Raw genomic sequence first — 12573 nt, forward strand, 5'->3', positions numbered from 1 at the left:
CTCGACTTTGTAAACATTTTTTTAAATCAGAGATTTCTTAGACTACAAGTGTGTTCAACAGGTGCGCACGTCACGAATGATACCCTGCCATGCTGAATTTTAAACCATTGTGCGCAATATGGCTGGAAAATCCCAAATGTTATGAAAAATTGGATAGTCAGCAGGTAAAGCTCACACATGATCAATAAAAATGATCCACCACACTTTTAACTGAAACTACGCAAAAGGACCACAAAATAATAACCATTATCAATGAAAGAACCTGCACATTCTTCCTGTATAACTGCGTGTGTAAACTAGTGTGTTTGAGCCAAGGGATTGGTAAATACTGCTCGTCCTCCCATCCACCACGTATATTTATTTGTGTGTGTGTGGGTCTCTGTCCGTATGGGTCTCTGTCCGTGTGGGTCTCTGTCCGTGTGGGTCTCTGTTCGTGTGTGGGTCTCTGTCTGTGTGTGGGTCTCTGTCCGTGTGTGGGTCTCTGTCCGTGTGTGGGTCTCTGTCCGTGTGTGGGTCTCTGTCCGTGTGTGGGTCTCTGTCCGTGGGTGGGTCTCTGTCCGTGGGTGGGTCTCTGTATGTGTGTGTCTGTCTGTCCGTGTATGTGTCTGTCTGTCCGTGTGTGTGTCTGTCTGTGTGTCTGTCTGCGTGTCCGTGTGTGTCTGTCTGTGTGTCCGTGTGTGTCTGTCTGTATGTGTGTCTGTCTGTATGTGTGTCTGTCTGTATGTGTGTCTGTCTGTATGTGTGTCTGTCTGTATGTCCATGTGTGTGTGTCTGTCCGTGTGAAGGCGCTTACCTTGACCAAGCGCACACACCACCCTTCCTACACTCCGTTTCAATTTTGTTTTCTGTGGTCAGCAAGATCAGCAGTGTTCCGTTAGTGTTGCCAACCAGTAGTGTTGCCCAACCGCTCGGTAAATGGAGCAAGCGATTAAGAGAGGTGCTTCGTTGTGTTGGCAAAAATGGCCACTGTAGTCCGATTCAAAACTACACAACCAATGAAATGTTCAGAGGCATTCCCCTGTTATGTGTACTCAAAATATTGAAACGTGCATTTCATACTTTAATTCTTACTCTACTTCTTCTGACGATGCCTGCACCCATGCATTCAACTGTTAAATCCTGCCTGTGGAACCCTTTTTCTAACTCAGAAGTCATAAAAATTTCCCCTGACCCATCATCCAATCCCCTGCTCTTCCTCAGCTGAAGCTGCAACAAGATGACATCCTTTAGATGTGAAAACTTAAATTTGTATTGGTTCAAGGTGGTGCAAACTCAGTATTGCTTCTTCACTATGTGACAACAGAAAGACCCATTCCATGACTTGCAACACAACTTCCAAAGTGACTTTGATTTTAAACATTATAACAGGCAAGAGTGGTGGTGCGTGACACAATCCACCATTCTAACAGGCGATAGGATCCATGATTCACAAAGGAGATAATGGTGGTGGGTGACATGATCCACGATTATAACAGGTGAGAGTGGTGGGGGGTGACATGATCCACGATTTTAACAGGTGAGAGTGCTGGTGGGTGACATGAGCCACAATTCTCAGTTGTTGTGGTGGTGAGTGCTATGATCCACAATTATAACAGGTGAGCGTGGTGGTGGGAGACATGATCCACGATTATAACAGGTGAGAGTGCTGGTGGGTGACATGAGCCACAATTCTCAGTTATTGTGATGGTGAGTGATATGATCCACACTTATAACAGGTGAGCGTGGTGGTGGGAGACATGATCCATGATTCTCAGGTGTTGTGGTGGTGCGCATCCGCATGCAAAGCAACTTTAATACTGCACCCCCAAACGACCTTAAGTACGGTTCCAGAAAGTTGTCCAATGTACACATAACATGTTTACATGTGATTAATCCATACATTTATTTTATACCTTAAATGTGGATCATGTTCAAGTTAGAGATGATTAATCCCCTCTTTTATAACTTGTCGTCGCTTCATCCTGTCTGTGCATCCTGTATTGTTATAATGGGCTGTTACGGTCTGTGACCTTTTTCTTCTTCCTTCCCCCCCACCCCCCTGTGAGTTAGACCAAGTGGTTTGGTCCATGTGTATAAAGACTATGGTTGGCTGTGGGGCAGGGGAGGGGCCAGGAAGGTGATTCAGAGGAGAGGGTGGCCATTTTGGAGGAGGGTTTATGGAGGAGGGTTTATGGAGGAGGGTTTATGGAGGAGGGTTTATGGAGGCGTGTCTTTGGAGGAGTGTCTTTGCGGGTGTTGTGGAGTTTCCAGCTGCAATCTCTCCACCTGAAGGGTATGCCGGATCAACCCCTGCAGCCGCCTCTCTACCTGAAGGGGGACTTTGATCGAACTATTACTGCCGTACCTCTACTGCCTTGGGGCCTACTCGTGGACTTGCCTACTCCTACCCCCTCGTTCTGGGCCTGCACTGGGGCCTACTCGTGGACTTGCCTACTCCTACCCTCTCGTGCGGGGCCTGCACTGGGGCCTACCACTGGGCCTTCCCTGGGGCCTACTGCTGGGCCTGCCTTGAGGCCTACTTGTGAACCTGCCTACTCTTACCCTCTCGTGCTGGGCCTGCCCTGGGGCCTACTCTTGGAACTGCCTACTCTTGGAACTGCCTACTCTTGGAACTGCCTACTCTTGGTAACCTGCCTACTCTTGGTAACTTGCCTACTCTTGGTAACCTGCCTACTCTTGGTAACCTGCCTACTCTTGGTAACCTGCCTACTCTTGGTAACCTGCCTACTCTTGGTAACCTGCCTACTCTTGGTAACCTGCCTACTCTTGGTAACCTGCCTACTCTTGGTAACCTGCCTACTCTTGGTAACCTGCCTACTCTTGGTAACCTGCCTACTCTTGGTAACCTGCCTACTCTTGGTAACCTGCCTACTCTTGGACCGGCCAACTCTTGGACTGGCCAACTCTTGGACCGGCCTACTCTGGCTTTTCCCACTCTTCTCCCTTCTTTGTTTTATGTGTAGGAAAAGATTTTTTGTGTGATAATCCATAAATAAAGACAGTGTGATTGAAGGCTTGGCTTGGTGTGCTTCAGGCCATAACAAATTGGGGGCTTGTCCGGGATCTGGATTATATGATACCTGTCTTGGATTTTTGTTTTTTTTCGCATTTGTAAGTTTTCTCATTGGCAGAGAATTTGTTTTTTGTTTATGGTGCAGGTACTTTTATATTACTGCAGTCGTACACCATGTCTGAGGAGATGGATTTTGAAGTGAAGAAATTTTTAGAGAAGAAGGGGCTATCAGTGCGAGATGTAGAACTGTTACGTAAGGTAGAGTTACGAGCTGTAGCTGATCATCTTGGGGTTAGTGGGACATCTAGTATGAAAAAGGCGGAGATTGTTTCGGCTATTGTCAGTCGGATGGGTTTAGAACCGTGGGTAAAATTGAGTGAAGCCTTGGAATTAGCCCGGATAGAATCAGAAGACAGCTCAGACTGAAGTTAGAAGACAAAGAACGGCAAAGAGAGTTTGAAAGAGAAAAGGAAGAAAAGCAAAGGGAGTTTGAAAGAGGAAAAGAAGAAAGGCAACGAGAGTTTGAGTTAACAAAATTAGAAATTCAGGTGGGGGTCAAAATGATCTCCCCCGTTCCTTTGATGTGGCTCGGTACATTAGGCTTGTTCCCAAGTTTAATGAGGAGGAGGTGGAAACGTTTTTTCTGTCTTTTGAAAAGATAGCAAAACGTCTTCAGTGGCCCGTACAATACTGGATCCTGCTACTACAAAGTGGGTTCATAGGGAGAGCCCAGGAAGTGTATTCAGCTCTGTCGGAGGATCGGTCAGATAATTATGAGGCTGTTAAAAGGGCTGTGTTGTCAGCCTATGAGCAAGTTCCGGAAGCATACCGGCAGAATTTCCGAACCTTAAAAAGACAGGCTGGGCAGACATTTGTTGAATTTGTGAGGGAGAAGGAAATGAGTTTTGATCGGTGGCATCATTCTCTACAAGTGGATAGGACCTATGGTAATCTAAGGGAAGTTATCTTGATTGAAGAGTTTCGGAACAGTATCCCCTTGGACATTAGGACACACCTTACGGATCATAAGGTTGGTGAGTTGAAAAAAGCTGCTGTTGGTGCAGATGATTATGACCTTTCCCATAAGAGGCCTTGGTTTTCCTCATTACGGTACTACCTGGGATAACAAGAAGGGGGTTAGTGAGGACCGGTCAGAGGGGGAGTGGACAGACCATAGGGGTCCATTGGTGCGGCCGTCTATGGGTAGACAGTTTGAGTGGTCGAGTCAGGCATCTCGCCGGGGACCAGCCCCCACGTGTTATTACTGTAAACAGAGGGGACATCTGAAGTCGAATTGTTGGAAATTGCAAAGGGAGGAAAAGCAGGGAGACTCCGTTAGACCTATTGCATTGGTTCGAACCAAAGTGGACAGCCACAGGGATCGTGCCCTTAGAGTTAAGGCTGAGAATACTGTGGACCTTACGAGCCCCGTACAGGACCATTATAAACCCTTTATGTCAAAGGGCCAAGTGTCTTGGGACGGGAAAGTCAAGTCCGTAGTTATTCTGAGGGATACTGGGGCCGCCCAGTCGTTGATGTTGTCTAATATTTTACCATTGACTTTGAGTAGTTCGGGGAAAGCGAGTGCCTTAATCCAGGGCATTGCAGGTCGTTATGTCCCAGTCCCCTTACATAGGGTGAACTTGAAGTCTGATTTGGTCACAGGACCCGTGATGGTAGGAATAGCAAAGGGAGGAGAAGCAGGAGACTCCGTTAGACCTATTGCATTGGTTCGAACCAAAGTGGACAGCCACAGGGATCGTGCCCTTTCAGTTAAGGCTGAGGATACTGCAGACCTTACGAGCCCCGTACAGGACCGTTATAAACCCTTTGCATCAAAGGGCCCTGTCCCCCCAAACCCTGTCCCCCCCAATATTCCTTCAGGTCGCACAAGATCTGCCTGCAACCCTCTTATGGTTAAACTGCCAAAATCTAGGCTCTCTGCTCACCTTCACTCTTTCATTCCCCTTTTCTCCTGCCTCTGGAACAAACTCCCCCACTCCCTTCAATCCCACTCCTCCCTCCAGGTCTTTAAAACAGCTGTTCACCACCATCTCCTATCTTCCCCCATCCAAAACCTTGATCTTTTCTACTCCTGCTAATTCACCCCAGATGCACTTTTTTTGAAATTCCAACTTCTTTCCTGGAAGTCCTAGCAGTGTTCATACGCTTTATACCTTTCCCATCCCCCTCCAAGCCCCCCCCCCCCCCACCCACATTTCTCCCGATGTCCCTGCTCTCAAATGTTGTGTTTGTTTGTGTCCTTCCCCCTCTCTCCCCATCTTGTCTACCGCTCCCCTTATGTTTGTGTTTTATGTGTCGGTTTGACTTTCTGTGTGATTAATGTTAGCTCTTTTACGAGCCTCGATCTTGTATACAAAACAAAACAAAAAAAATTGTCCCCACTCTCCCCATAGAGGGTATTAGTTTCATATTGGGGAATGATTTGGCTGGCGATAGAGTTTGTGTTTCCCCAGTTGTGAAAGATTCTTCTAAGAGACTGAGAACCCTAACCTTCGGGACAACGGATGTACTTTCCGGGAAAGACTTGCCACCGCCTGCAATGTCGCCAAGGAACCTGTGAAAGTACCTCAGTGAGTAATGAAGGCCCGTTTAGACCTGAATGCGACAGCTCATAATTTTCGGCCTGGAGACAAAGTGCTAGTTCTACTACCTCTGCCTGGGGAGCCCCTATTGGCGAAGTTTAGCGGTCCCAACTTGGTCGAAAAAAAAGCGGAGTGAGGTGAACTACGTGGTGCGGACCCATGACAGACGGAAACCCCGCGGGTGTGCCATGTTAATATGCTTAAAGGGCACAATGAGCGTGAGGCTGACCTCGGCCGGCCAATTGGTAGGTCAGATAAAGCATCAAAATATTGACTAGCTAATTAGACAGCGTTGCTCTCCAAGCCCCTGAGAGGGAACCGATGGGGGCTTTTAGTACAACCGTACCTCTTGACAATGGTACATATTTCGGGTCGAGATAATGTCATTGCCGATGCTCTATCTCAAGCTTAAGAGATTTTTCGTGCCCCTGCATATTAGCTATGATGCCTGTAGATGTCACAATGAGAGGTGGCTGTTTGTTTATTGCACTGTTTATGCTGTGTTAAGACTAACCTGCCTTTGTAAAATAAAACTTTTCTTGGGGTAAAGTTTTCTTCTTTAAGGGGGGGGGGGGGGGGGTGTTATGGTGACCTTTTTCTTCTTCCTTCCCCCCCCCCCCACCCCCCCATCCCCCTGTGAGTTGGACCAAGTGGTTTGGTCCATGTGTATAAAGCCTATGATTGGCTGTGGGGCAGGGGAGGGGCCAGGAAGGTGGTTCAGAGGAGATGGCAGCCATTTTGGCGGAGGGCTTATGGCGGAGTGCCTTTGCGGGTGTTGTGGAGTTTACAGGTGCAATCTCTCCACCTGAAGGGTATGCCGGATCAACCCCTGCAGCCGCCTCTCTACCTGAAGGGGGACTTTGATCGAACTATTGCTGCCGTACCTCTACTGCCTTGGGGCCTACTCGTGGACTTGCCTACTCCTACCCTCTCGTGCTGGGCCTGCCCTGGGACCTACCCCTGGGCCTACCCTGGGGCTGACTGTTGGGCCTGCCCTGGGGCCTACTGTTGGGCCTGCCTTGGGGCCTACTCGTGGACTTGCCTACTCCTACCCTCTGGTGAGGGGCCTGCACTGAGGCCTACCACTGGGCCTGCCCTGGGGCCTACTGCCGGGCCTGCCCTGGGGCTTACTTTTGGACCTGCCTGCCCTTGGACCTGCCTGCCCTTGGACCTGCCTGCCCTTGGACCTGCCTACCCTTGGACCGGCCTACCCTTGGACCGGCCTACCCTTGGACCGGCCTACCCTTGGACCGGCCTACCCTTGGACCGGCCTACCCTTGGACCGGCCTACCCTTGGACCGGCCTACCCTTGGACCGGCCTACCCTTGGACCGGCCTACCCTTGGACCGGCCTACCCTGGTTTTTCCCTTTCTTCTCCCTTCTTTGTTTTATGTGTAGGAAGAGGTTTTTCGTGTGATAATCCATAAATAAAGACAGTGTGATTGAAGGCTTGGCTTGGTATGCTTCAGGCCGTAACATGGGCCATACTTTCTGTACTCCTTATAGAGGCGGTTTGTCTGTGCAGGAGGAGTATCCTGCTCATCCACATCTATCTATAATTCCAGTAATCTCTGTATGTCTGTGACCGCTGTTTCTCGACAACCACGGGTCCGATATACTTGAAACTTGCCAGGTATATTGCTGGGGACCCGAGGATGTGCCTTTTCAAGGTTTCATATTAATCGGAGAAGTAGTTAGCGAGCTATGTCCAAAAAACGATTCAACCAATCAGAGAGCAGCGAGTTATCACGTGTGCCGAACGTGGCGAACAGACTCTGCCTCGGACGGCACATTTGAGAGCGTATTCATTTATTTCACGTTGGCAAACTATGTTACCGCTATGTTGGCGTTAAACTATGTTTTAAAACTAATTAAAACTAATTTGCGATTCTTTCGCTTTCCTGCGCGTTTGTGCACGCTATGGCGATTTCTTTACCAAACTCCGCAAGCCGTTCGCTTTGGACCAAACCATTTCATGTAAATAGAGGGGGGGGATTGCCACCGTACTCGCAAGCCGTTCGCTTTGGACCAAACCATTTCATGTAAATAGAGGGGGGGGGATTGTCACCGTACTCGCAAGCCGTTCGCTTTGGACCAAACCATTTCATGTAAATAGAGGGGGGGGATTGTCACCGTACTCGCAAGCCGTTCGCTTTGGACCAAACCATTTCATGTAAATAGAGGGGGCGGATATAATTTTAGATATATATATAGTACGGGCATGCCCTAGTATACAGTAACCAGACCAGCACTCGGGAGAGCACATACCTCCACCAGGCTGAACAGTTTATGTTTGGTATCCCACTGATAAGATGGACCCCACATCCAGACCTAAACCAAAATCTAATCGACTTGTTCTTGTCACCTAGCCAACTCATCCAGCAAGTTTTGTCATAATGCATCGACAACCTTTTGTGATATCATGCTATACATCGTTTTTGGCCCGATCTTTCAATGGTGAAGGGTCACTAAAAAGTTCTCGTATCTGAATCTTCACCAAAAACGAATTATTTTGTCCTTGTCACAATCAAACCTGCTCACCAAGTTTCATCTGAATCCGTTGGACATAACTATTTGAGATGTCATGCTCACAGACAGACAGACAAACAAACAAGAATGATATTGTGCATAGCACAATACTTGCGAAATACAAATAAACAAGAGTTGCTATGGAAACAGCACTTCGCTAATTTGCTAAATTTGACCTGAACTACAAGTACAGTTCCATAGATATCAATTGTTTTACATGATGGAATGTTGTGCAAAACAAACTTGGTTGTTTTCTAATTGCCACCTAATAGGTGTTTTTACGTGTTTTGGATGGCATTGACCTTTGACTAATTTTGACCAGATTTTATACACGTATACTACGTATGCGTACAAATAAGTTGTGCAAGTTTCAATCTGATATTTTGAAAAATTCCTGAGGTTTGGCAATAATAAAATCACAAAAATATCCCATTTGATTATTAAGTGGGTAAAATCCTTGTCATGGACACCGTTTTCTCTTTGCCACATAGGACTTTCCCCTAAGCCACTAAACAAGATGAGCACAACCTGAAAAAAGAAAGATACATTTAATTAATCAATTCTGTTTTGCACCATCTTAGCTTGGTATTGATGTGCTCTACAAATGGGGGACCTTTTGATTATGACCAGTGACCTTCATTTTTTATTACACAAGGCCCTCAGACAGAAGGTCTAATGGGATCTGTAGGGTCTTTGGAGACTAAAGGTTTTAATAGGGTCGATTGGGTCTACAGGGTCTTGTGCTTATAAGAGATCCTAGAGGTCTTAAGGGTATTGGTGGAGGGTCTATTGGGGCTACAGGGTCTTGTGCTTGTAAGAGGTCCGAGGGATCTTAGGGTATAGGTGGCGGGTCTTAGGGGTCTAAAGAATCTAAGGGGTCGAAAGGGTATAAATGGTCTTCAAAGGTTAAAAATGGTATAAAGGGGTCGAAAAGATCTAAGGGGGCTAAAAAGTGTAAGGGCTCTAAATGTCTACATGTCTAAAAGGTATATTCCAATAGTCCGTAATTAATTAATAGACATAGTCAAGGTTCAATAAGTAAATAATAGACGTACTCATGGTCAAACTCAATTCAAACAGTTCATACTTAATAGACATACTCACAGGGGTTGACCAAGACTTCACCACAACGAGGGTTCACCAGCCACCCATATTTTTCAGTTTTATACAAAGTACATACATCATTTATGTGACCTTGGACATTTTGACCTCAAAAACAATAGGCTTCCAGCTCGTCACTACCAGGTCATTTCCAGGTCACTACCAGGTCTAGTTCAACTGGTCACTACCGGGTTACCAGGAACCAGGTGGTGAAGTTTCATGAAGATCGGAGCAAAATTGTGACCAGTCGGTGATGGATATACAGACAGACAGACAGACAGACAGAACAAGTGTGAGAATTGCTTTGCAATACATGCCCCCTACGGATGTGATATTTTAATAAATCTAAAAAGTGCATAACTCTGAAAAATTGACGAAATGCCCTGAAATTCGAACTTGTTCTGTAACTTTATAATAAAGTCATGGAGCAAGTTTCAGTTGAATATGTTGAAAGGTAAAGGCGGAAGGTCCGGAAAACCACAGGTGGGGTGGTCGGACGGAAAGACGGAGAGTAAATCTATAGTCCCCTCTGATGAAACCTGTAGGGGACGAATAAGAGACCAGACCAACCAATATACTTGCGAATCTTCGATTTCACAACAAACAGGGGCCGAATGGCCTCCTCCTGCACCAAAGGTCATGCAAGGTCAAGGAATCCATCAACACAGTTGACAAAATCATTCCTTTTCTCCAACAGTCTCATCTCAGATCACCGATTCGGATTCAGACCTGGTCACTCTACCTTGGACATGCTGCTTTTACTCTCCCAACAATGGATGGAGGCCTTCAATTTCAGACATACGATCAGAGGCGTCTCTCTGGACACGTCTCAAGCTTTCACTGCAGTCTAACATCCTGTGTTGCTCTCCAAACTCTCTGCCTATGGAATCCAAGGCCAACTTCACTCTTGGATTACTGACTTTCACCACTCTTGTAGCCAACGTGTGGCTCAACGGAATCCTTTCATCTCCTTTCCCTGTCAAGGCTGGAGTACTCCAAGGCAGTTTTTTAGGCCCCATCCTATTACTAATTTTCATTAATGATTTCTCTGACTCCATGGAAAATCCCCTACATCTTTGCCGTGTCATGCCTCATCCTTCTGACAGACAGGCAGAACTGACAGACTCTTCCCTCTCCTTAGACCTTGACAAAATGACAATTTGGTCAAACACTTGCAATATGTCCTTCAATCCTGAGAAATTTATCTCCCAAAGGACCATACCGCAAATCCTCCCATTTACTTTCTCAACAACACTCTCTTGGGTCTCACTCCCATCATGATCTCTCTTGGACAAGCCACATTTCAAAGTTGGCGTCCAAAGCCACATACAGACTGGGCAATGGGCATCCTCCGTCATGCAAAGCCCTTCATTGGAACACCTGAGCTCCTATCTATCAGCAAGGCTTTCATCCGCAGCTTGATGGAATACTGCTCTCCCCTCCGAGCTGGTTCTACTAACTCACATCTTGCTCAACTTGACGCCGTGGAAACCAAAGCTTTCAAGATCATTGGAATCTCTCGTGATGGAGTTGTCTATGAGTTTATTATTTCGCCATCATGCACAGGTCGATTGTCTCTGTCTTCTTCCACCTCATTTCTGGTCTTGCACCCTCTGCCCTCCCCATGGTCTTCCCTGCCCCCCCCCCTGCCCCCACCCCCCATGTATCTGCAGGACACACATGGTGCACCATCAACCCCCTGCTAGTGAAACTGCCTAAATCCAGAACCATTGTTCACCTGCACTCATTTATTCCTGTTTTCCCCACCTTTGGAATCACCGTCCACACCCTCTTCAATCTCATGCTTCTATCCAAGTCTTCAAGAGAGCTGTTGACCACCATCTCAGATCATCCATCCAAAAACGATGTCCTTTTGTACATCCATTAAACCACCCTCACCCATCCCAAAATGTTATCTCTCCCTGTATATCCATCTTGTCCACCCCTTGCGTTCTCTCCTACCCCTCATTGTTACCTGCATCCCTCGTTTGTCTGTCACAGTCTAACTTTTCCCAGCTATTGGCGATTCTCCTTTTTCCTGCTGTTCGCTTTATGTTGTGTCCTGATCCATTCTGTGTCCTAGTTCTTCCACGAGCCTCGACCTTGTATGAAGAAAACCCCCCCCCCCCCCCCCCCCAAAAAAAACAACTTCATTGTGTGATATATATATATATATATATTTATAAACACACCCAGACAACACTCTGCATTGTTAAATGCTGTCTTGTTTATTATTTGATTTGCACACAGACTACATCATTACGAAACCTGAATGTTTCTTGTTAGTACTTAGTCGGTCACTGGGTGGAGGGGAGGGGCTAGGAAGGGTTGGGGGGCTAAGAGGGGGAGGGGCTATGGTGGGGGAGTGGCTATGAAAGGGAGGGGTCAGATATATAATAATGGGTCATTGTTTTCTCGAGTGAAAACCACAGCTGCTCTGAGCTCCAATAACCGCTCATCGACGATTAATCGTTTAACAATTTATTCCGCGTTTATCAAACTCGTAACTTGAACACCCAGACATTTGTACGAGAAACGTTTGATACACGAACACTCAGACATTATGACGTAGCGCACGCAGCTCGGTCCCAGGTCAGACGTTCCGAGCACTTTTCCTGCACTCGGAACACACGGAATGCCCGAAGTGACCGCTAAACACGCTGAGCCAACCCGAATGAAACTATACATTCCTCCTTCACCAGGTACACATCACATGACTTCACTTACAGAAGGTACCACGCTTACCGCGGAATACCGCGACCTCCAGACTTGGGCAACCCCACCAAAAGCGCCCGGTGAATCCAATGACACGCCACCACGGGCGCCGCCATCTTACTCGTCTTATTTATAAACGTAAAAACAATCCGGCAAGTCCGCCTCTTCTCCTAAGGCTCCGCCTCTTCGGCAAATGCTCCGCCTCTTCTTCTAGGACTCCGCCTCTTCGGCAAATGCTCCGCCTCTTACCATCAGGCTCCGCCTCTTCGCCCGCAGAACTTTATTACAGCACATAGCACAATTCTTCACAAACTTGATCGCAATAGGTAGGGAGGTCTCTCGAATCAATATAGAAGTATTAGGAGCTGCTTATATATTGCCTGTGTAAATGTAGCAGAATTATTGAATATATCACTCCTTAATCCTCAATCGTTGTTTTGCGTGTCGCAGGCTCATGGAATGGATAGAACCACCTTCTTGTAAGCTGCTGTCCTCACGGTTCTGAACTAGAGAAATTCGATGCTGAATGACTGAAGGTTTATATTTCGGGTGAGATATGCTGTTGTAAAACGGTTTGTTCTGGGTTTTGACAATGATCCTCACGAGAGA

The 12573-nt window shown here is 46.9% G+C and overlaps 1 protein-coding gene across 2 annotated transcripts in view; it reads right to left on the reverse strand.

Moving 5' to 3' along the window:
* The window catches only part of LOC137425256 (protein NipSnap homolog 1), a 50027-nt gene extending 37837 nt beyond the window's left edge, over window positions 1-12190 (reverse strand). Inside the window, exon 1 of one of the 2 annotated variants that reach the window (XM_068113494.2) lies at window positions 11995-12190. In XM_068113494.2, the coding sequence (XP_067969595.1) occupies window positions 11995-12080 (86 nt within the window). In that variant the 5' untranslated portion in view covers window positions 12081-12190. The remainder of the gene's footprint in view (window positions 1-11994) is intronic. The other variant, XM_068113495.2, reaches the window with a different exon arrangement.
* Window positions 12191-12573: the final 383 nt, after the last annotated feature.

This window comes from Myxine glutinosa, chromosome 4 (assembly GCF_964187855.1).
Source record: "Myxine glutinosa chromosome 4, kmMyxGlut1.1, whole genome shotgun sequence".
Lineage (NCBI taxonomy): Eukaryota > Metazoa > Chordata > Myxini > Myxiniformes > Myxinidae > Myxine > Myxine glutinosa.